Raw genomic sequence first — 22,842 nt, forward strand, 5'->3', positions numbered from 1 at the left:
AATGAAGTTCCTGCTGAATATATCTGGTAAATTTATAGCCTTGTCTCTTCTCTTTCCCAACTTCATTACCTACTTTTGAATGATCTTTGACTAGTATAAGCACACAATTTCATAAAAGCTGGTCAAGAACTACTCGTTGAAAGAAACCTCTCAATAAAACATTGTATCTTTTCTCCTTTTTTTACTTTCCTTTTCACACAGCTTTAGAGGCCCTTTAAACAAAATGCTTGTGCCACCTCGTAAAAGCAACTGATACCATTCTGGCTTCACTCACCTGTTGTCGCAGAAAGCATGTGACATGGTCGTTGAACTTTCTCCTTGGTGTTTCTTTTCTTTTATTGGATTTGGTTTGTCAATACCTAAATTTACAATTACAAATTCTTGGATTATATTTTAAGCACATTTCATGATTGTCATTTTAAAGGTTTAAATGTTAAGAGGTTTTGTAATTTGTGAGCTGATCATTCTCGAAACGTGTACTCTTAGAATTAATATAGACAACAATTTGTATATTCAATATTTAGAAACTGACATGGTTGATCCAATCAAAGAAAAGAAACTGTAACAGTCAATATGGACCAAACTCTTTCCTCTCATACAAACATTCAGGTATCATTTGTTAACATTCCTACTAATAAATGAAAGGCTTAGTCTGAATTTAATATGACTTATGATTGTGTTATTAGCACCAGAATTAACTGGTCTGCTTCCTCCTGTGTTTACAGAAAAGTCTCTTCGTGGGCGCCATTCTGCTGGCCTACCTGCTGCTGTTCTCAGGTTTCTTGGCGCTCCTTAAAGACATGCACATGAGCATGCGCTGGCTGAGCACGCTCAGTTTTGTTCGTTTTGGCACAGAGGGGCTGGCCCTCATCACGTACGGGTACAACCGCACTCGACTGCCCTGCCCGCCCCCCAACGTGTACTGCCACCTACGAGAACCCACCATGCTCTTAAGGGAGCTCAGCCTAGAAGATGGCTCCTGCTGGTTCGACATCGGCATTCTCTTCGTCTTCATCGCGGTGCTACGAATTGTCACCTACTATAACTTGCATCGCAATATCCACAGAAGTTGAACCGACATTTGGTTTTGATCTCAAGGTTCAAGTGTGTGTCCATGGCAATGAGCCATCGATGTCTTCGTAAATCACATGCCGTGTAGACAGCTGTGTTGCCTAGCAGTGTCGAGTGTTGGTGCTTGGATGGGTAGATGTAGCGATGACTACTGTGAAGTATTCCCATCTGTGTATGTAATGAAACTCCGGACATACCGGTGAAAGTAGATAACTTCATATCCCTAGGGTGTCGCTGAAGGTGTTAGCATTACTCTGAAACTGTGGTGGTGAGAAGGATAATTGGAGCTAGTGAAGCTCTGGAAGATTACTGTTAGTTAAAACGAAGAATGTTGATAATTTAATAGCTTTCTTGTATATGAATAACTTTTGTATGATCTGTTGCTGCCAGTTATATAAAGGTTGTTAAACATAGACTGGTATCTAGAAACTTAATAATAATGGCGTACGACCTGGTGCTGGTGACCTGCATATCTGTGATGGGACCTTAATATGATGAATTCCAATGCTGAAGAGAAAGAAAAACCACACACAGTCTCAAAGCCAGAGGAATTAATCATCCATTTGTGTCCACCTCCTGCTGGTTGGGATGTTTGTGGCACTTTTTCATCTTCCTCTACCCAACTACCACTGTTCCAATCCAGGTCTGTTCTAACTATATTAGTCTTGTCATAGTTTTCTACCACTTTAGTCTGGGTCTCTCACTTGCCTCCCTTTTCCATCCTCTTAACATGACTAAACAATCTAAGTTTGTCCCTCTCCATACTGTCGTATGGATTTTTGACTCCAATTTCCTTACTGATGTCCTCATTTCTTACTGTCCTTTCTTGTATCTCCTATCATACTACTTCAAAATTTCATTTCATTAGCCTGGATTTTATTCTCCTGCCTTTTTGTCAGTATTGGCAGTAGTACATCTTGCATATCACCTCTTTACACTTCTCTGATATTTCTCTCCACAGCAAGTTTTTCCCCATCTTGCTAAATACATTTCCTTTCTGAATCCTTTTACCAATCTCAATGTCCAGTCCTGCATCTGGAGACCATATATTATTATTATTATTATTATTATTATTATTATTATTATTATTATTATTATTATACCAGCCTAAATGATTTAAGGACAGAAACCAAATTAACATAACAATACAGGATGAGCAGACTGTATGAGAAACACATGGATGTTCGAGAGTTGATGGGCCACAGACTGACTTCTTCTCGCCTGCCACCAACAAGAGTTTGCAATTAAACTCTCAGCACTTGAGTCGGATCAATAAAGCACTACTTACTTGATAGGGAGCACGAGAGTTTGATATAAACGCTCTCACCAAGGTGGTCGGTCCAATTTCAAATCAAAGCCAATGAATGTGTGATTTGTGTAATGTCAGCTTTTGTCCCTGTTGTTAAGATTCCACATCCTGTACCTGAGACCTAAATATTCTACCCTTCCAGCCTACAAGTTGGGATCTGGCTATTAATCTCAGGGTCGAATACGGGTGACCCCAGGTGATATTTTGAAATAAAATAAAACTAAACTTAAATTAATAGGCAGGAAAGATTATGAATGAGAACTTTTTGTAAACCAATTTATTTTAAACTTTAACAATATGACATGAAAAGAAAATGAACAATAAATATCACTGATAAAATTTCACAAGGTCAACTACCATGAAACCCACTGAAAATTCAAATGGATATTACAAAATTCCACGATATCTTCAAAGTCTTGTTTTTCAATTTAGCACATATGCTTCACTTATTAATTTCGTTAAGTCGATTTGTTTTAATATTTATTTCCACTTGTTAACTCTCTGACATAACACCCTCTCAAAAGCTTGATCGTAGGAAATGTACACCTAGAGTTGTTTAAAAGTTTGTTGACTTAATTTTAGGATCCATCTTTACGGCTTGCTTTTAGTCAAATAATTTACCGACATAATCAATACATTCAAAGATACGAGTTTCATTGTTGTTTCCATATTGAACTGAGATCACAGAAATGAGTTATTTATAAGGTTCAACCTATTCAATACTAATTAAGTGTTGTATAGATGTTATTCACAATATTCAACATGGGACCAGTTTTGACAGTTAAATGTCATAATTCAATTTCATAAACACACACACACAAAACCAGTTTTCTAATTACTAAATTCCACCAACATGGAAATTATAGGCCTACGTTAACAAAATCACACTAATAATAAATTTCTGGTGAAGGGCCCTACAGAATATAAACACACAATCCCCCAAAACTTATAACTACACTGGCTTTACTGCAATGGGAATGGAACCCCTGCTTCAAAGACATGACAACCATATAGAACTAAGTCCACAATCAATAAATCACAACAACTACAAAACAGAATTTATATTGTCAAAATACACACACAAGAATTATAAATCACAGGTATAAACAAATAAATCCAGGATAACAACCACCAGTGAAAAACCCAAGTCCAATGACCCGGTCGAGAATCGAAGCAATGTCCCTCAAGACATTCAATTACAGCATACCTGAAATGTCCTGACTTCTAACCGAAATGTTATTCGGATGACATTAAATATACAAATAAACATGTGCTGTGGTTCTTCTTAATCAATTGGAAGTGTATAAATATGCATTATATTTCATCTTCAATGACCCTATCCCAACAGGATATAATCTTTCACATTCAGACGCAGTTACTGGGAGCCTCATAACTTGAAAGTAAACATATCCCTTTCAACGCTATTTCTGGTGCAGCGTTTCTCGTGCTATCTCCGTGACAAGGCAAGAACATAGTCTTCTTAAAAATACGTACTTACCTGGCCTATCTCAGGCTGTATAACATCCACTGGTTCAAATCTCGCCAGGATTAACATTATATTCCTCAAAACCTATGATCCGGAATACACAATTCCTTGCCTTCTATAACTGTATAAGTTTTGTAATATCTCATCTCATATAGCTAGCTTATTTTCTTCCCTCACTGCCATTCTGAATGTTTAAAATATATTGTATTTCAACAAATCACCAAATAAGCACAATAAAGAAATATCAAAAAACATGAACCACCTCACAACACAGATAGTTTTCTCAACCAAAATCAAATTTATCCTCGTACGATGACTTTAAATATAAACTGTAATATTCACCGATAGTCACTGGTTCGAGTCTGTAGCACAACACTAATGGGCCTTTCTCGAAGAACAAAAATACTCATGCAACATGCCATAAAATTAACATGCTCCCACAAACTACTTTAAATGTACATAATGCCATATAATCTTTATCAGCATTATATTAACACGCAGATATATCATTGGGAGAAGATTGTTTCAACACACGCTCAAGAATATATTTCGAAGATGAAATTAACACCATCACTCAAAAATTATGTACACAAAATAAACACCCCCAAGGCATTAATACCACAAAATAACTTATTCTAATCTAGCTGACTTTTGATAATTAACTCTAATAATTTTAAATATTACGTGCAAGAAATGACTATGTACAAATTCATTTTATCAGTTAGAACTGTTGTTTTAGAGATTAAATAAAATCAGATGTAGGCCTACTCATGCTTGTCTGAGTCATTCCATGATTAACAATGCATCATTTCAGCCATCAGGTCGCCCATCGATTTTGCGCTCACACCATCATGACACTGAACATATAATGGTCCTTAGAGCTGTCTTCCATGGTTCTTCCTTCTGATGTACACCATCCCGAAACAATCCGATCCACAGCACAGTTTGTAAATCATGTTCTGCACAAGACGAAATAAACTGAGTATAGAAAACATACAATATCAATTACCACACAACTTAAAGAAACACAATGAAATAATCCCTCACAATTCCGTCCACGTAACCGTTCAGTCTGTGGCCTATTCTCCACCAGAATCTACTAGTTAATGTTAATTACAAGTTGTAATTCGACTTGCGACTCCATTACTTATGAAATTCCACCTGCTTGCACAACAAATGGCTCGGTACTTCTCACAGCTATATGTCTCAATTTTTGAAAAATCAAGCATTAATATTTCCCATATGGAAAAATGCCTGCAGATTAAGTTTGTGTCCCCAGTGTTAGTTATTATTTCTGCCTACATAAATCCTAAATGTTAACTCCACTTTTTCTAAGAGACGATCTTAAAAACGCTTCCAACCTGTTCAATTTCAGTGTTCCGAGTGAGTTCATGATCAGCTCGTGGCGTCATGAAGCCAGTGTAGCTCTAGTACACACATCAGGGATTCCCCTCTTGATTGCACCAATACTTCCTGTCCCTGGTTATTACATATTTAACTTAAAAAACTGCTAGGATATTTTAATATAATTTATACGTGATTATAAGAGTCTTATTAATATTTTATAATAATTTCTTCTGGATTTCAACGTTCCTTCTCAGTGTTATCATATTGGTACTACTGCTACCATCCAACTTATTCATTTGCACGCTGCCTTGTGATTCATCAGTTCAAAATTCCCGCCGGTAGCTCTGTCTCATATCGTTCTCAAGTTTCTCTCTCAACCAAATAGAAAATTCGAGTGCTCTCTATGATGCGCAACATCCGCCAATTCTCTACTTGTGTAACTATGAAGACATGATTCAGCCGGCTGGATTTCCACATACATCCTGCCTCAAATACGAACTATTATTTTTCTCATAACTTCTTATTCATATGCCAATGACATGAACCAGTTGGGTTCAATATAAACAGTTGCATGAAGTATACTGTCACCAGAACTGGAGATTGTTTAGCGGAATTTTGCAGGTGATGTGCAGTGTTCTTCAATTCTTATTAAGCTTCATTACTTGAAAATAAATTTCATGAAACAAGACGACCTTTAACTAAACACTTACGAAATTCTCTTTAATACCCTAACAGAATGAATGGATTCTCAACAAATATGTTATGTGAGAACAGACCTATTGTTTCCTAGTTTTAAATAAGATAGGACATAAATTATAAAGTGGCACTGAAATTTAGTGCAAACTCTTGCCAGAGTCATAACCTGCCACTGTTCATAAGCTGGTACGCTGATCTTTCCTATGCCTCCCATTCAAGTTCTGCTGTACACAGATAAATATGCTATATTAAAAATACATTTCGCACTAAGACTGTGTCCTCAGACTAAAAGTGGAACAGTAACTTGGTCTTCACTGATTTCTTCCTACCTTTCTCGTAGATGCTGAGATGCTGGAATTTTGTCAAGCAGGAGTTCTTTAATGTGCTAGCAGATCTCCTGGAAAAAGTGCTCTATTTGTGCACCTTCATATACTATTGGACTGAGCCGGGATCGGATTTACCAGCTGGGGGTCAAAAGGCCAGTTCTACAATCTCAATCACTCAGCTCAACTAAATGCTGCAAGTTTGAACGTTTCACAGAGTAAACGCGCCTCGCATCTTCAGAAGAAACATAGTTCCCAATTGCTAACAGATCAAATTGGTCTGCTGTGACATGTAACTTTCAGCCTCCTCTACCAAAGTTGTGGGATCGAATCCATTCCCAGCCAGTAAACATTATGGGTGATCAAAAAGAATGTGTCAGCTACTGTAATAGATTCACATATGATGCCTGTTCAAAAAGTAACAGAACACTGAAAATAATTCTTTAGGGTTTTAACACGAAGCTCAGCTTTGAATCCTTTGAAGTACTCCCTTTCTCTATTAATTCAACATTTCTAACTTGTTTTTCACTTGTGGAAGCAGTCTCAGTAGGCAATCTGTTCTCCTAAATTGATTGAAATCATCATTCTCTCTGGGTGAATTTCAGTTTGAAAGATATTACAAAAGTCTGTCAGGTCGGTACGGAAGCACATTGTGTTTGAATTTGTTAACTCGCAAATCAGCAGTGATGCGTTGAGCTGGTGCAGACTCTAGGAGCTGTTTCTCCTGAAATTTTCTCTCAAAGATCTGGAGGATTTGAGATAATACCAGCTGTTTCTGCTTGACCCCATGTACACTACACTGATTTCTGTTAACGCTCGAGCTGGCCTGCTGCACTTTCTTTGCATTCATTAACTGTGTTCATCACTTGGTACGTCTTTCCTCAGTCTCAAGCGAATGTTGATAAGCTGCTTCTAATATTCACAGCAGTACGTATTCTACACAGTAGCAAACTAGCCGATAGCTAATTGCTTCAGGAAAGTGCGTCTGGTGCCCATGATCGTTATGTCGGGGTCTATACACTGGGGTTAGCTGGTGGTCGAAAAAACTTCACCATCAGAATGTTGGCTGGCAGAGTAGAAGAGACGGTAGTATACACTTTATAATCACTATTTTGCGCTCCAAAAGCCTGGGTTTAATTCCAAACCTCTCCGCAGTGTATGGAGTGAGGGCATATGATGCTGTTGATGATGAACGTAAAGCTTTGAGAAGACCTCTTGGTGTTATTTGACAGGAGTAGGCTACGTCCCAGCACCAAGTTTCACCCTCTCGCTACCTCCTCGTCCTACATCTAGCCATGGGCTGCACCAGGCGAGGTGAAAGCCATACAGTAAACAACCAAGAGCCTCAGAAATGCACACCAGAGGAAGGATACAGCACCACTTACTGGCTTCATTTTGCACGATATCTTTGGATGTTCTGAGTATGCCTCGTATTTCATGATCTCTCTTAAGTATTCACATATGTAAGCTGTAGCACAAATATTTTGTACTCTTTGTTTTTGTGTATGTGTACATGTATAGAAACTTACTTTCAAAATACTTGTGTTTTTACCTCGTGTATCTCATTAAAAATGGTTTAACAATGTTTGTGTGACTCATGTGACAGCCAATTTGTCAATCTGACTTCCTGTCTCATTTAACATCTATCTGTAAAATATGGAACTCTAGTTGGCCTGAGAGAGACATTAGTTCTCTTGCATAGTGCCGTTTACAAAATGACAATGATACACCACTTCATCGGCTGGGCCGACTATGGAACGAGGATAACGAGCTGTAGGAGAGAGGTGAAGTACTGAATGTGTGAGGATCGGTGTGTTTTCTCTTCACTCTAAGAAATGAACTGTAAGATGATTTTACAATCTTGTTGTGTCAATGAGATGTAAAGGTTAAGATGACTGAATAAATTATTAACTAGTTATGACACCTGTGTTCAGTTTAATCTGATTTGGAATCCCTAAACAGTATCACTTGCAGATACCTCTTTTTAATATAAGTATTTAAGAAAGAATATTTTCTTTAAATTCATTTTTTGTAGCTAGTTTGCGATAATAATTGCAAAGAAAGTTGTTAATCACACTCCTGAATGGATTTTCAACCAGAATATTTTTATATGTTGAAAGCTGGTGTATCTTGTTTAACACTTTGAAGACTAGCGTCGTACGCTGTACGCCATTTGTAATCGTCCGTGGAGGACGAGTGATGAGTTCTAGCGCTTATATAGGCCTATCTGCTTCAGCGTACTACAAATGTTAGCAGAGTGCTGGAACATATTCAGCAGTGCTTGTAAGTCATTAAAAAAATACTAGATAGCAGCACATCTTCAGAACCTAATTCTATTATGATACCAAGTTGGTACTAATAAGGCAGCTTCATGACAGCATGGTCTCGCGCAGCCAATGACTAGAGCCTATTTCCACAGTTAATGTAATTTTTTCATTTCTCAATGATTAGTATGTATGTTGTGTTTCATAAATGTGTCATGGTGTGTGTGACAACGTAAATTATCTTTCATGTTTTTAAGATGTATTGTAAGGCCACGGCCGCTTCCTTCCCACTCCCAGCCCTTCCCTGTCCCATCATCGCCATAAGACCTATCTGTGTCGGTGCGACGTAAAGCAAATAGCAAAAGAAAAAAAAAAGAAAAAAGAAAAAAACTGTAAAAATTTAATAAAAATTGAAAGTAGAAAAAACATTGCTGAATCCAAAATAGGTTTGTGACTAATGTTATCTGTTATTTTTGTGTAAAATGTGAAAACACAATAAAATGCCAGTCCACAGGGCAAGATGCAAGATCTAACTTCACCTGCTCAGACTTCAATGTGAGTTTTTTAAAAAAAGTTAAAAATTACTAATTTAGAAATAAATCAATCATATGCCATAAATTATAAGATATAGTTATATTTTGAATAGAAAATGCTACTTCAAAATATACAAGAGGAAGATTCATTGAGTATTTATCTGATTTATAAACTAGACCAAGAATTTTTTGTTCTGATGTTTGGGTATGGAAGTTGGCATAAGACAAATTCTAGAAGTGGGCCTTTAGTGGTTAAAGCATTTACTATCTCATAAGTTTGTTCCTATCTGTCCACCGAGCACTCATTCTTCAAACCACATTCAACATCTGTACTGGATTATGACAGTGTCAAATATAAACTTATCAAGCATTTCATTTTCTTGGAATTTTTATCTCTATTTGTGCATAGCCAGTTCATATGACTGTGAGAATGAAAAACTCTGTACGCAACTATTTTCATTAATTCTTATTTGTTACAATGCACTAAGTCACGTAGAAAAAATGGTGCATGCTGTGTTACAACTTGCTAGTCTTTTATAATTAGTACACCATTATTAAGTTAGATTAGTCTTAAAGGAAGTGGATGACTATTGTTATTGAGGTAGAAATAACTAACAATGGCAGAAGTAAGGAAGACATAAAATGCAGACTAGCACAAGCAAGGAAGAAGAGAAACTTGGTCACTTCAAACATTGATATAGAAATTAGAAGAAAGAGGTGTTTGAAGACTTACGTCTGGAGTGTGGCATTGTATGAAAGTGAAACGTGGACAATAATGAGCCCAGAAAAAAAAGAAGAGAAGCTTTTGAAATGTGGTGTTATGGAAGAATGCTGAAGATGAGACGGGTGGATCGAATCAAGAATGACGAGATACTGAACTGACTTGGCAAGGAGAGATCTATTTGGTTAAATTTGACAAGAAGAGGAGATAGAACGATAGGGCACATTTTAACACACCCAAGACTCGTTCATTTGGTGTGTGAGGAAAATGTAGGCAGTAAAAATTATAGAAGTAGACAAAGTATGTATATGACTAGCAGATGAAAGGAGATGTAGGATGCAGTAGTTTCATAGAAATGAAAAGGTTCACAATCAAAATCACTTTATTTGCAAATGAGGTGTCTACCTTGGTGGCAAATGGTCCACAAAACTACATTATCAAGCACTAAATTTTAAATTAACAAGAGAAGACATTTTCCTAAAATATACTATTACACAATTTACACCAATTTTTCTATTAATCACACAGCTCATCCTCAGTATATACCTAACATGTTACACGGGAATAACTTCTAATCCATTAAATATATCGGCATTCTGTTTTCATATTCGTAAATGGTACCCAAGGTCTTGTAAAGTAACGTGCTACTTAGTCTCGTGGGGTGATTAATACCCGAGATAGTGATACTAACTCCATATTTTTAAATAGAATGGCACAAATTTATACACCTGGCCTGAAACTTCAACTGCGTACAAGTTCAAATATGTAAGTATTTTCAAAATCGGACAATTAAATTTTGAGATATAAATAAGAACAGCATGCGAGGTTTTGCATGCTGCATATGACGGCGTGAAGTCGGGCAAGGACATATTGAGGTGCAAGCTGCTTCCTGGGAGTGAGTTCAGCCACAGAACGGATACCAGGCATGTACTGTAAACATAATGTGATGTACCGTAACATACCCTGGGTGTGCAACGTTATTGTATGACTGGCAAACACACAGTGGGGAACGAAGGTTAAAGTTGTTCCACTTTATTTTGTTTTGACATCTATGTGTAATATGTTGTGCTCAGTTTAGCGTCTTTTCCCACGGATGGGAATGGGAAGGATTTGGAAAGGACGTCGTCCGTGGCCTATCCCATAGGTACCTATCCGGCATTTGCCTGGTGTTGAACATGGGACACCATGAAAATCACTTGGGCGAGGCAGGACTCGAACCTGCGCTCTCCCGAATGCACGCTACTACAGTCGCGCTTGAGCTCTGCGGAGATTAATGCGTGTAAAATAAATAAATAAACAAATAGTGTTGCTGCCATCGCACCACGATCAGCTCTGAACATCCCACATAATAAGTCAAGCTGTTTGTCTCCTAATGTCCAACCTATCCCAACCCAAATAATCCAGCATTGGTAACACTGCTCCTTCGCCTGAAATAACCCAGCACAAAACGAGGTGCACTTTGTACTACACACCCCCAAGCAAACGGGGTTACATGACCACGTGTCAAAGCCCAGGAAATGAAATACAACAGCCAGCCACTCTTCTTCGCAGCCTGTCGAGTTTCTTAATCACGCGGAGTGGCTAGCACGGTGGTCCGGGTTCAATTCCCGGCTCTGATAAGCAATGTAATTCAGGTTGGAGGGCTGGAACGGGGTACACTCAGCCTCTTGAGGCAAAACGGGGAAGAGGTGGGTTCGGTACCCATCTCAGCTATCCTGAAAGCGTTCCCGTGGTTTCCCACCGCTACTCCAGGCAAATGTTGGGATGGTTGCTTACTTACGAGAACGGCTGCCTCCGTCCCAATTCCTCACCGGAATTACAGTACAGTACCACAGACACCACAATAACACAGGTTATCAGACACATTCTAAAAAAACACACACACTGAGGCTACAACGACCACGATGTCCAAGCCCCGGAAATGAAATAACAACTACTATTCTCTCTACCCCTTCAAGTGTCTTAATCACGTACGTCTGGAGAGGAACCCGAATAATAAGATGCATTACTGGAAGTGCGACCTTATAAGCATTACTGCTCTGGAGTAAACTTAGTGTTTGAAAATGTGGATGTTATGCAATCGCTACTACTTTTTTTGCTAGTTGCTTTACGTTGCACAGACACAGATAGGTATTATGGCGACGATGGGATAGGAAAGTCCTAGGAGTTGGAAAGAGGCGGCCTGGCCTTAATTAAGGTACAGCCCCAGCATTTACCTGGTGTGAAAATGGGAAACCACGGAAAACCATCTTCAGGGCTGCTGACAGTGGGGTAGCTATCGTTATGTTCCTTTCAAGGCAAAGTACTTACTTTATTCCTTTTAAACACATCAACCCTCCCTGTCCTGTCATGAGTTCGCCTGTCATACACACTTTGCAAACCCATCACATGTGTACGAGTTGCTTACATGCCTGGTATCCATTCTGTGGCTGAACTTGCTCCCAGGAAACTGCGTGCGCCTCAATATGTCCTTGCCCGACTTCATGCCGTCAGATGCGGCATGCAAAACTGCACATGTTGTTCTTATTTGTATCTCAAAAAGTAATTGTCCAATTTTGAAAATACTTGGATATTTGAACTTGTACGCAGAAGAACTTTTAGGTCAGCTGTATGAATTTGTGCCGTTTTATTTACAAATATGAAGTTAATATCAATATCTCGGTTATTAATCACCCCATGAGACTAAGTAGCACGTTATTTTGCAATAACCTGGGTACCATTTACAAATATGAAAACAGAATGCCGATATCTTTAATGGTTTAGAAGTTATTTCCATGTAACATGTTAGGTAAATAACCCTGTGTATATAGGGAATAGGGAGTGAACAGGAGTAACAAACGGGATGAATTTTTTAAAATACTGTATCTGCAAATTATCTCAGATACGTAACATATTACAGATTTGAAAACTGGTATTTGGAATTTCCTGTATTAATAAAGAATTTTTTTTCTTTCTGAAATTCCACTTAAGGGGAACTGGAAAAGGGGGTAAATTAATAAAATTAGCATATCTACAGAGTAACTCAAAAACTTAACATGTTGCAGACGTGAAAATTGGTATTTGGAATCTCCTTTAAAAATAAAGAAATGTGTATTTATTTTTTCGACTTGAGAGAAGACTGTTTCTCACATGTGCAGTTCTGTCACATAGTCGTCTTAGCCCCAAAAGGTAATACCACAAACATGGTTTACAAGAATTTCTGGGGTATATCAAACTCAATTTTTGGGCGAGTTTTATACTTTAGGAATTTTCAGATAATGTCTTAGTACAATGCCAAGGAACGATTACTTTGATCAAATTACAAAATCTACGGGAGCAAAGCCACAGGTAATTGCTAGTAAATTTATATTATATAAAAAATTCTACTCGTAATATTTTCTGTACTTGCAAACATAATCAACTCATATATAGTGTGCCGAACCCTAACACCCTCTCCGATAATGTATATAAATATAACACCAAACATAGCGCACACACAGGGGAAAATGAGGCGTGTACCACGACTAGGAAAGGCCAAGAGAACACAGCCTTAAGCTGGAAATGACCCTCATTGTTGATGAACAAGTGTATGAATCAAATATTACTATCTGTGAAATGCAGATTAAATTAAATGAGGGTTTATTGATAAGATAAATTTTTTTAAAAATATATTAAACAAGAAAAAGGAAGCCAATAATTAAGAAAAAATACAAACTGGATATTTACATAAACGTACCTTCCTGAATGAATGTCATCACATCAACGCGCGAGCGCAGCATTACTATTATTTCAAGACCCAAACAGATATAACTACAAGCTCACCATCTCAGAAATACCTTCATTACATCATGTGCCAATTTTATTATTATCACGGCCCAATTTAGGTCGTCCTTTTTACGAGATATGTCTCATTCATAACACGACTCTTCTCGCTCCATTATCCACTCAACAATACCCATAGCAGTCAAAGACCCACGCGTCACAGAGGATAGAAACTAGCAGGTAAAAATCGAAGCAGAAATCAGGATGGGACAGAGAAACATCTCTGCACCAAGCAAACAATAATAAAATCAGAGTATCACTGGCAAGCGCATAGCCTAAATATATGAAAGAAAACATGGCGGCCTCCCAGGCTAGCAAACGCCCAAGAAAGAGACATGGCAAGAATAAATAAAACTATACCGAGAACAAACATAAGGTACAGACACCAGACTAAAAATGCAAATGGGGCCGATCGACATAGTATCTTTCCTCTCCCCTCACTCAGCAATACACATCCAAGCATTCACACATGTGAGGGTATCGGGAAGCAATATGAATGGCCGTTCCAGTTACTAATGTCAAAATAAATGTATATAGTGCGACACACATGGCCACACACAACAGGTCTCGCATATACCAAACAGCAGCATGCACCATGCAAACAATTTTACAATGGGATTTAAAGTCACCCGTGCTCAAATTCATCAGGTCACGTGCTTCGTATGACAAGAATGTAACTTTAAGTCCAGACGGAGGGCATAAACACATCTGATGGTAAAGTACCATAGAATGCAGTGCACACAAATAGTCAATCAAAGAGCCAGTTTCCAACATTTCATGATCACAATAACAACCACACACACACAGCACTTTCATGCAGCAGAGCAGGAAAGATGCATGTCAATTTGCTATGAATCATCACAAAACAAAAAACGAAAACAAAGATCAACATACCTGTAATATCAGTGGTCAAAATAAAAGGTAACATGCATGTATGGGCTAAGTTTGAATGTATTAAAAACCCATTTAAAACATAGAAAGGCTACTTTGATCAGCACGGCCTCCATTGTTATTACCTCTCATATAAACAAGGCAAAGAGTCGCTTCAAAGAGATAATAGAACTCCTCTCGTAAAACGAACGATCTTCAGGGTTTACAACTGAGGGTGCTGCCCTCTCTAGTACATTACCAGAAATACATAAGTCATTGGAATAGAGGCCGTAAGAAGCCATATGCATATGAGAAACTTCACATTCGTGAACATGCCATTTAAGCATGGGTCAATAGTATGAGGAATTACTTCAAATAATACTATACAACTGCTATAAGATTAAAATTTACATTGCATTTTTTACCCATTTTGGACCCTAACAAGCATAACAACCTGCTGCGTCTTAACCAAAACCCCTCTTGCCCTCACTTTTCAGAGTTTCTGAAGGGCCTTCACAGCTACCCCAGTGGTCCCAGGGCCTTCAAAGTTCTCTCTGTACTTCACCCCTACAGGCAATCCCCTAGTTCAGCTGTCCAATCTCCATAGACCAGGGGATGTAATTCATTTATTCACAATAATTCTTTATATTTGGTAACCTGCACAGGTCAAATGACCTCTAATATTTCTTTTCTCTGTTGCTGTTTATTCATTCCTTGAACATCTGTACATATTTTGGAAAAGGATCAAAGACTACCCCTGGTAGACTGTTCCGCTCCTTCACACCCTTCCCAATGAATTAAAATGTACCCCCAATCACTTCTGCTAAGATCCCTTTTAATTTTATATGGTACTTGTGCTCAGCCCAGCCGATGTAATTATTTTCCAATTGAAGTCTCTTAGGGATTTCTCCCCATGCTTCCTCTTCTGTATAGGCTCTATATAATCCTACAAGACTAGTGTTCTCCCTTCTCTTTCTTAGTTTCCCACCCAAGTTTCTCTAACATTTCTTATAAACTACTTTTTCTCCTGAAATCCCCTGTTACAAATCTTGTTGCTTTCCTCTGCACACCAGGTGTTTCTTTTATTAGGTATTCATGGTGAGGATCCCAAGCACTGTTTGCATATTCCAATAATGGACGAACCATACTTAAGTAACTTTGTAGCCTCATTATGGCATGTAAGGATCTGTATGCTTTCCCAACAATGTCATCAACATGACCCTTCCAGTGCAAATTACTTTCACATCTCACACCTACGTATTTGCACTTGCCATCTTTTAGGACAATTACCTCATCCAAAGTATATTTAAACTCAGTTTACCAGGCAAGTTGACCGTGTGGTTGGAGGCGCGCGGCTGTGAGCTTGCATCCGCGAGATAGTGGGTTCGAATCTCACTGTCGGCAGCCCTGAAGATGGTTTTCTGTGGTTTCTCATTTTCACCAGTCAAATGCTGGGGCTGCACCTTAACCCACTGAGCCCTGCATATTTGTTGGATTGAAACTGCATTGGCGCTGGGATTATTTTGGAGGAAACATAGTGTCGCTTCATATCATGAGAAATTTCTTACAAGACCATTAAAGATTTAATTATACATGAAAATAAATGGCTTTCATACCACAAACCACAGAACAAGGAATACATTAAAAACATTTTATTTTATTAGCATCACGGGTCCGTACTTGGTCCGCCTGCTGAGCTGTAACAGTCTTCTCCTTGCACTTCCTCTTCGATTCCACATCTGTTTATTCTTCAGGAGCATTGCTCACACTATTACTAATATTACTACTAATTTAGCTGAAAAATGACATTCCTAATCATCATTACTTTGTATAAGGGGTTATATATTGGTAAATTTCACTTGTTTACTGGCAGCCATCTTGTTTACAAGCGAATCTCAAAGTCTAGAGCACAGTCTAATATATCATCGCCCTTTACTAATACACCTTCCCAATACAGCAACATGAGCGATATCAAATACAGTAGAGACCGACCATGGTAGAGCGCTGGCCTTCTTAGCCCAACTTCGCAGGTTTGATGTTGGTTGGTCGGTCACTTGCTTTCTTGGCTTACGCTGTGTGAACCATCAACGATAGACCCCAAGTGTAAGCGTACAAATTGTAGAGCATAGAAGCCTCTACAAAAAAGTCCACGATGGTATATACCTATTTTGAACCGGTTGCCCTCTAGAAGCGATTTTATGTTATAGTCCACGGTAAAGAAAAATAACTCCTTATGATTAAATAAATACTTCGATATTATCCTCAAACTCCTCATCAAAATAAATTGTTTGACCTCCTCCACTATTTATTGAGGATAACAATATCCTTGTCAGGGCACTATTGGCATGAATGGTTCATAAGTTATGACCATTTTAGACTGTAGTGGTAATTCGTTCCCTGTTGTCTGCTAGCAAGTTGCCTCTACCTCACCGCTTGGAGCGCTGTAGTCGCCTCGGATGAAAAATACCATCAGAGCTTCATGACTGTATATATTAGAATGTGGTCTAGAGATAGCCCACTTCAAACTAATATTACCAAGCACACTATCGGTATATATTAGCGAAGATTAAACAACATTGCAAAGAAAGAGTCCCTACACAAATTACAACTGCAACTCACTCTGCCATCTCTTGAGGAAAAGTTGAATTACATAGTAAAGTAAGACAACGGAACAGTTCCGTGGACCGGCATTTGGTCTACCACGACGAAGCACGGAACGGTTCCATGGCTCGGGCCCAATGAGTTCATTAAGGCCACGGCTGCTTTCTTCCAACTCCTAGGCCTTTCCTATCCCATCGTCGCCATAAAACCTATCTCTGTCGGTGCGACGTAAAGCCACTAGCAGAAAAAAAAAAAAAAAAAAAACTTGGTTTTTTAGCTCCAGTTTGTACGTCTTGTAACAATTTATTTACCTCCATTAACCTTCATATTATTCTCTTCAACCCATTGTTGGATTCTGTCAAGGTTCCTTTGTAATTCTTAACAATTCTCAATGTTATTTATTTCCCTATAGACAATTATCTCATCTGCATACAATCTTGATGTTATATTGTTCCCTAAATCATTTGCTTATATTAAGAAAAGTAATGGACAGATTATACTACCCTGTGCAATTCCCTTCCAAACTTTCTCTTCCTGTGTTACGTGATTTTCTACTTTGACTTTCTGAACTCTTGAATTTAGAAATGTTCTTATCCAATGTATAACCCTTACGTCCAATCCTATTCCCTCCAGTTTCTTTAATAATATTCTTTGTTCCACTCTGTCAAATGCTTTGGAAAGGTCTATGGCTATGCAATCTAACTGGCCTCCTGAATCCAATTGATCTGATAAGTCCTGCTGAAATCCCACCAGTTGTTCCTCGCAAAGTTAGCACAGGATAGGGTGGTATGGAGGGCTGCATAAAATCAGTCTATGGACTGATGACTCAATCATATCATCCATATTCCTTGATTTTCACTGCAGACTGAATATTAAAATGAATAATATAATTCGCAAACATTTCACACTGTTCTTCACAGATTCTATTCTTCAGTTCACTCTACACTTGAGATTTAATTTTGCACTTGCAAACTTGTCAAATACACTGGCAGAATGAAATATCCAAACACCAAGAAGGGGTTGTGCTGGGTTAATGAACGTTGGTAGGCGTGTTTATACATCTGAAAGATTTTGTTGATTCAATTTGTATTTATGATATAACAATATTTCAAGGATATCTAATTGTTGTAACATCTGAAATGAAATGTCGTACGGCTTTTAGTGCCGGGATATCCCAGGACGGGTTCGGCTCGCCAGGTGCAGGTCTTTCTATTTGTTCCCGTAGGCGACCTGCGCGTCGTGATGAGGATGAAATGATGATGAAGACAACACATACACCCAGCCCCCGTGCCATTGGAATTAACCAATTAAGGTTAAAATCCCTGACCCGGCCGGGAATCGAACCCGGGACCCTCTGAGCTGAAGGCCAGTACGCTGACCGTTTAGCCAACGAGTCGGACGTTGTAACATCTCAAACACACAGATAATTCTGAATTCTCACCACCTCTATGGAGCGGTGGTATTGTCAGCCTCCGGATCCCAACATAGCGGGTTCAGACCCGGCAAAGATAGTTTGATTTTTGAAGGGTGGAAATAAGTCCATGCTGTACGATGTTTTCACGTAAAAGACCTCTGGTGACACATTGGTGTTTACCCGACAAAATTAATTATAACTCTGCCATAAATGCTTGAGAGATCTGGTTTACTTTGCCATCTAGTAGGCCTAGAATAAAGCAGAACTTGCAAGAAATGAAATTCATGTTTTGGTTCCGTACTGTAGTATCACAATATCAAAATATTAAAAATTTCCACCAGTTCAATACTATGCGGTTTAATATTAATTAGTAAATGTTACATAAAGCTGTACATGTTTCAGCTCTATTGAGCCATCATCAGTACATCTGAGACATAAAACAGTTTTCAACTTGTTGGATAAAATATCTCTTGATAAACTCAATGTTGGTATTAAAACACACGCCAGTTAAAACACATGATTGAGACAAACGCAGTTCAAAAATGATGAAAATAGCATAAAAATGTACAGCGTGTTTTGCTCTATATGCTCTAAATTCTGTAGTTCTAAGATACACTCTTGTTATATTGACATTTTCCTTGATGTACTACTGACAATAGAATAGTGTCAGCTGATTGACCTTCTTAGTAGTGGTTTGGGGCAGGGTCTTCAAAATATTGACGCAATGGGCCTAAGAATGAAAAACTGCAGTTAAATATTGAAAGATGTTGAATTCTACAGAAGGTATCTGATGTCTACTCACCTCGTGGGCCGGTGGAGCATCTTGTATAAGGATCTGGTGTACGTTACTGCTAGACATTGACTAAAGCTTGGGAGCGGAACACGCAAGACTGGCTGCATGTTTTGGGAGGGAAGGGGCAAGTGAGCGGGTAGGTAGGAGTTAGAGGTTGTGGGAGAAGGGAATGAAAGGTAGAGGGAAGCAAAGTTATGCTTGGTTTAAAATTGTAATTGAAAATTTCTTCTAGTAGAATGTTAATTCTTAGGGATATTTTGTTCAGATTTTTTAAATTTCAATATAAATATTTTCCTAATAATTTAATAGTTTACTTTTGTTGGCCTGGTGTAAATTTTTCATGGCTTATTCTATTAATGAAAATGGGTGTCCATAGTCAGTCATATGTTGGTCAATTGCTGAAAATCTGTTGTACTTTTGGGCATTGTAAAGTTCTTGGTATCTAATTAGGAAATCTCTACCAATCTGACTTGTGTAGCTCATGTAACAATTTATGCATTTCAGTTTACCTACTGTGGAATTAAGGAATTTGTTTGTGGTATTAACAGTGTGAGCGTTAAAGGAACACACTAAATGGCCAAAAGTCATGCGATGGAGTGTACATCAGCATCAACAGCATCCTACAAATGCTCGAATGGATTAAGACCGGGGCACATGGAGGGCCAATTCATGGTTGTAACTTCACTGGAGTGCTCCTCCAACCATCTGCGTTCCACCACAGATCAGTGACATGGCGAATTGTCCTGTTGAAACATGGCATCTCCATCAGGGTACTCTAGGGCCAGAAAGGGATGCAGATGATATGAAAGAATGTCCACATAACGTGCACCTCTCAGCACTCCCTGCAGTCAGACAGTGGGGCCTAATTGCAACTATGAGAACACCTCCTCAAATCAAAAGCGTACCACACTGTAGTTTGTTAGTCCCATTGTATGGGGCCGAGAGCTGGCCAGTCACCAAAACTCCAAGCGTCTTCTGCACACCATGCAGATACGCATGTTGACGTTAGTTTCACTCCTTGAACAGAAACAACAACATGATCCAGCTAAGGATGGGAGTTATTACTATTCAAAAAGAAATGCGAAAAGGGCATCTGAGATGGTATGGCCATATCTTCTGGGTGTCTAAAGGTACCGTCGCGTGTGATTCATATAACTTCACTGTCAGTGGTAAGCACTCGTGACACCCTAGCTGTAGACATGAATATCGCTCAGCTAACAATGAACGTTGCATCAGATTGCTTAAAATGGCACTTGTCAATCCAAAGCCCGTCAAGCCTGCACCAGCGGGAAAACACTAAGTAGAAGAAGTTATTCTCAGTTCTTACTCTTTTGTCTTTCTCATCATACGTACTTCTTAACACGTTTACTGCCGCTGGTGATATATGCAGCGTTCAGAGCCCTATGTTTCTAAAGCTACATAGAAATGCGCCGGCTTGGCGACTGATACTTGTGGTTATGCCGGCACTGCAGGAAGGTTACCTTTAGATCAATTTGCTGCATGCGCTTCCATTGTTGAGCAATTAGGTGAGAATCGGTATCGCTTTGAAATGGAGAAGAACAGGTCAGAACCTGGTCCGTCTCATCGTAAGTAGTAGTATGAGAGACAATTTCATACTAATTAAGATTTAATTAAAATATTAGAGGTTTCTGACAGCGAGGACAATGAGTGGAGGAATTCTGATGGTGAAAGTGACAACAGTGCACTGAATGAAGACGACAGTGTTCGTGAAAATTTCGTCGCAATTTGGGACAAAGGGACATTTATTTACAATAATGTACTGTCTGATCCATGACGTGCATTGCTATGCAAATAATTAGTACAAAAAAAGTATTGCTTGATGCTTTAAAGTGTCAAAATTAAATATTGTTTTAAATGCATAATATTTACTTTTTTTTTTTGCTAGTTGCTTTACGTCGCACCGACACAGATATGTCTTATGGCGACGATGGGACAGGAAATGGCTAGGAGTGGGAAGGAAGCGGCCGTGGCCTTAATTAAGGTACAGCCCCAGCATTTGCCTGGTGTGAAAATGGGAAACCACGGAAAACCATTTTCAGGGCTGCCGATAGTGGGGTTCGAACCTACTATCTCCCGAATACTGGATACTGGCCGCAATTAAGCGACTGCAGCTATCGAGCTCGGTATTTACATTTTAAACTCAATGGACACTTTTTTGATAAAATTTACTGCCATTTACTAGGATTGACTGATACTGCCAAAACGACCCCTGAGAAAGATATTTTAGAAAATGGTGGCAGCGAACGTGTTAAAAATGTCATCATCGAGGTCGATAGCTACAGTCGCTTAAGTGCGGCCAGTATCCAGCATTCGGGAGATAGTGGGTTCGAGCCCCACTAGCGGCAGCCCTGAAGATGGTTTTCCGTGGTTTTCCATTTTCACACCAGGCAAATGCTGGGGCTGTACCTTAATTAAGGCAATGGCCACTTCATTCCCACTCCTATCCCATCATCGCCATAAGACATGTTAGGCAAATTGTAAAGGAAAAGAAAAATTAATCTCATTGGCCTGAACTTTACCCTCGTGTCAGTGTCCAGTTGTTTGCTGCGTATGCCAGTATCTTAAACATCACCTCTTTAGGCTTCCAGATCAAGCTCCTCGCACTCTGGTAAAAAGTTGTATGCTTTTACTATGTCCAATCCTTAATCAGTTTGCTTTTTGCAAGTTCAAGGTCTTGTTTCCCAATTTTTAGACTAAGAACCTCTCTCCTCTAGTTAACAGTGTCTTACTCGTATATACCAGTATACTCACTCAACCTTGTACTTCCTCTCTGGTTGCTTCCCACACCACAAACTTCAGCTCCCTGTCCCCATATTTTTTCTCTGTCATCTTCACAATTTCATCCATTATTGCTATGAACAACACTGGTGACAGACTTCCCTTACACTTTGAAACCATTGCATTTTACCCATAGATGTCTGGATACTGCTACGACAATATTGTTGTACATTGCTTCCACATATTTGATCATTTGTTTTCCAAATATTTTCTGCTGTGTGGCTTTCCATACCATTGCTTTGTACTCCTTTTCTAAATTAAGGAATATCATCACCAATTCTCTTCCACATTCACATCGCTCTTGTACTAAAAGCAAGATAATAATCATTGTCATTCTTAAACTCCAGTTTCCTGGGTTTGGTACAAGAGCGCTGCCACTTCTTCGTATCTTCAAACATTTTTTGTTCTTGTACATTTTCGTACATGAAGCCTATTTCCTCCACCTCCTGTTTCACTGTCTCTATCAAACGTTTGCTTGGACTTTCTCCTTCCACTTTGAGATTCCCTTGCAGTTCTCACATTGTCCATTATCTTTATGTGCCCACACCACTGAAGCCCACGGACCTAACACTGATAATAGGAACTCTGGTGCCGGCTTCCTTTCTATTGACATTGTTTCTGATCTTGTCCCTTCTGATCTTTTGAAGCATAGTTGTGATGAACCTCATTTCTGTTGCTTGAATTCTGCTGAAGTTTATGTTTAGCAGAGTACAAGTCTCCAAACCATAAATGAGGATGAGAGTTGGTACAAAATAGGTATGACTTGACTTTCTGGGGTGTTTTAATGTACCAAAGTAGAATCCTGACTTGATTA

At 38.8% G+C, this 22,842-nt stretch overlaps 1 protein-coding gene across 2 annotated transcripts in view; it reads left to right on the forward strand.

The window, feature by feature from the left end:
• LOC136881214 (ATP-binding cassette sub-family G member 1) overlaps positions 1 to 8,153 on the forward strand; it is a 470,255-nt gene extending 462,102 nt beyond the window's left edge. For both annotated transcript variants that reach the window (XM_068229117.1, XM_067153940.2), the window contains one exon: positions 726 to 8,153. In XM_068229117.1, the coding sequence (XP_068085218.1) occupies positions 726 to 1,073 (348 nt within the window). In that variant the 3' untranslated portion in view covers positions 1,074 to 8,153. The remainder of the gene's footprint in view (positions 1 to 725) is intronic.
• Positions 8,154 to 22,842: the final 14,689 nt, after the last annotated feature.

This window comes from Anabrus simplex, chromosome 9 (genome assembly GCF_040414725.1).
Source record: "Anabrus simplex isolate iqAnaSimp1 chromosome 9, ASM4041472v1, whole genome shotgun sequence".
NCBI classification, from domain to species: Eukaryota; Metazoa; Arthropoda; class Insecta; order Orthoptera; family Tettigoniidae; genus Anabrus; species Anabrus simplex.